At 53.3% G+C, this 1,982-nt stretch overlaps 1 protein-coding gene across 1 annotated transcript; it reads right to left on the reverse strand.

Moving 5' to 3' along the window:
- Positions 1-598: 598 nt before the first annotated feature.
- Positions 599-1,474, reverse strand: ZNRF4 (zinc and ring finger 4). The gene has a single exon (XM_068169498.1). The coding sequence runs from the start codon at positions 1,472-1,474 to the stop codon at positions 599-601; it is 876 nt and encodes a 291-aa protein (XP_068025599.1).
- Positions 1,475-1,982: the final 508 nt, after the last annotated feature.

The following is a 1,982-nucleotide window of genomic DNA, read 5'->3' on the forward strand; positions in this document are numbered from 1 at the left end:
TGTCAGGTTAGGCAATGGTTCCTGCTGGCTGCCACACACTGGGGACAGTTCTCACCTGGCTTTTCTGGGCGCTCCACTTGGGTGACACTGAGAGGCAAGATGCAGTGTGTTTGTGTGTCCATACACATGCATCTTGGGAGGGAGCTGAGGAGGTATCCTAGCAGATGCAAACCAGCTCCCATACCAAATGTTTCTAAATCCCTACTTCCCTCCTCCCTTTGGCTTCTTCCCTGGTGCTCTGGCTCAAGGAGTGTTTGGTGTTTCCAGAGATTTTATCCTTCCTTTTTTTTCCCCACTGTAGGGACCAGGCAAGGAGAGGCAAAGCTCCAATGTGACAGAGCCATGGAATTGTCCCAGCTGGAAAAGACCTCCAAGATCATCAAGTCCAACCATTAACCCAACACCATCATGGCTATCAAACCATGTCCCCATGGCCACACATTTCTTGAACACCTCCAGGGATGGGGACTCCACCACCTCCCTGGTCAACCCATTCCAATGCCTGCCCAACATGTCAATGGCCTCCCAAGAAAAGCAAGGGATGAAGGAAAGTACAAAGATTCCTCTTGGTTTAATGAGAAATTATCCTAGCCACAGCTCAAAGGACATTGGTCTCCAGTGCACCAAGCAACTCCCCTCCCACTGTGCTCACATCTCTCTTCAGCTCCATGTCCATGCCCTCCTCTGAATGCTCAGACACTGTGGTCACTGTGTGGGAGGTGTGGGAAGGGGGCAGGATCTTCATCTTCAGGGCATCCTGTTTCTTGTACTTTGCCATGCAGAGTGTACAGGCCTTGTACAGATCTCCCTGCCTGCAAGTGGGCTGCTTTGTCTTGTGAGCCCTCTTGTACCACGTGAAGCCAACCACAACTGAGATAGCAGCAGGCACGATGCAGAAGCTGACCCAGAGGCCCTGCCAGGTGGGCTTCCCCTGCAGCATTTTGAGGCTGTCTTCACAAGCACTCAGGCCACGTTTGGGGGGCAGAAGTTGGATGTATTCCCCTTTCTTGCACTGCAAAACTCTTTGCAAGTGGAGGGAGGCTGAGTGTCCAGTGAAGAGCGATGGGATCTTCACCAGCTGCTCCATCTCTTTGTCCTCAGCCCTCATGGTGATCAGCTGCTCGGAGCCCACGTTGTGCACCACAGCGATTCGGTACCCAGCCTGCTGGGCGTGAAGGACCTTCTGGACAAAAGAGCAGTCACCTGCCTTTATGAAGGCCACAGAGATCTCAGAGGCTGTTCTTGGTGCTGGAGGATTCTCTATGGCATGGCAAGCTTTGGGTGGCCTCACCTCCATCAAATACACTGTCAGCTCTTCTGCTGGCAGCCGTGGCCCAAAGCATGCAGGTTTGGCTTTGTAGGCGACGCACTGGGAGCTGTCATTGTAAGCCAGGTAAGCAAAGGCTTCTGCTGGAGCAGCACTGCAGAAGGCAGTGAGCAGCACAAAGTGAAGAAGGTGGAGCCAAGGATTCATTCTGACTGCAGCTGGGTCGCTCTGAAGATAAAGTTCTAGGCTGGTCTTGAAAGTTCAAGAGACAACCACGGAGGTATTACCCCACCTGGGTTTCATCACCATGCCACAAGCTGGAAGTCACAGCAGGTTGAAGATCAAAGCCTGCTTCTGCCCTGGAGGTTTCTGCAAGGTTTTCTGGAGGTTTGCAGGTTCCCAGGACACAACTCTTGGTCTCCAGCTGCTAGGCAATGTGCTGACCTCACCTCTGCAGATCTGTGACATCACCCAGCCACCGCTCCCCGAGCCTGGGCCATGCAGCATCACTCCCAACCTGCTTGAACTTCTCCCCTTCCTTCTTGGCCTGCTCCAGACACACAGCTTCTAGTTTCATCTCCCTCTGGGCACTGATGGGATGCTGGTTTCTCTTATTTCACTGGTGGTGTGCAGGCAGGAGAAAGGAGCCTCCCCACCAGCTGTGTGCCCATTGCAGGCTGGAATGCTTCACGCTTGGTACTGAGGGCCATGGATC

Source organism: Melanerpes formicivorus, unplaced genomic scaffold, assembly GCF_026170545.1.
Source record: "Melanerpes formicivorus ecotype bairdi unplaced genomic scaffold, bMelFor1.0.p_v2 SCAF_187, whole genome shotgun sequence".
In the NCBI taxonomy this organism is placed as follows: Eukaryota; Metazoa; Chordata; class Aves; order Piciformes; family Picidae; genus Melanerpes; species Melanerpes formicivorus.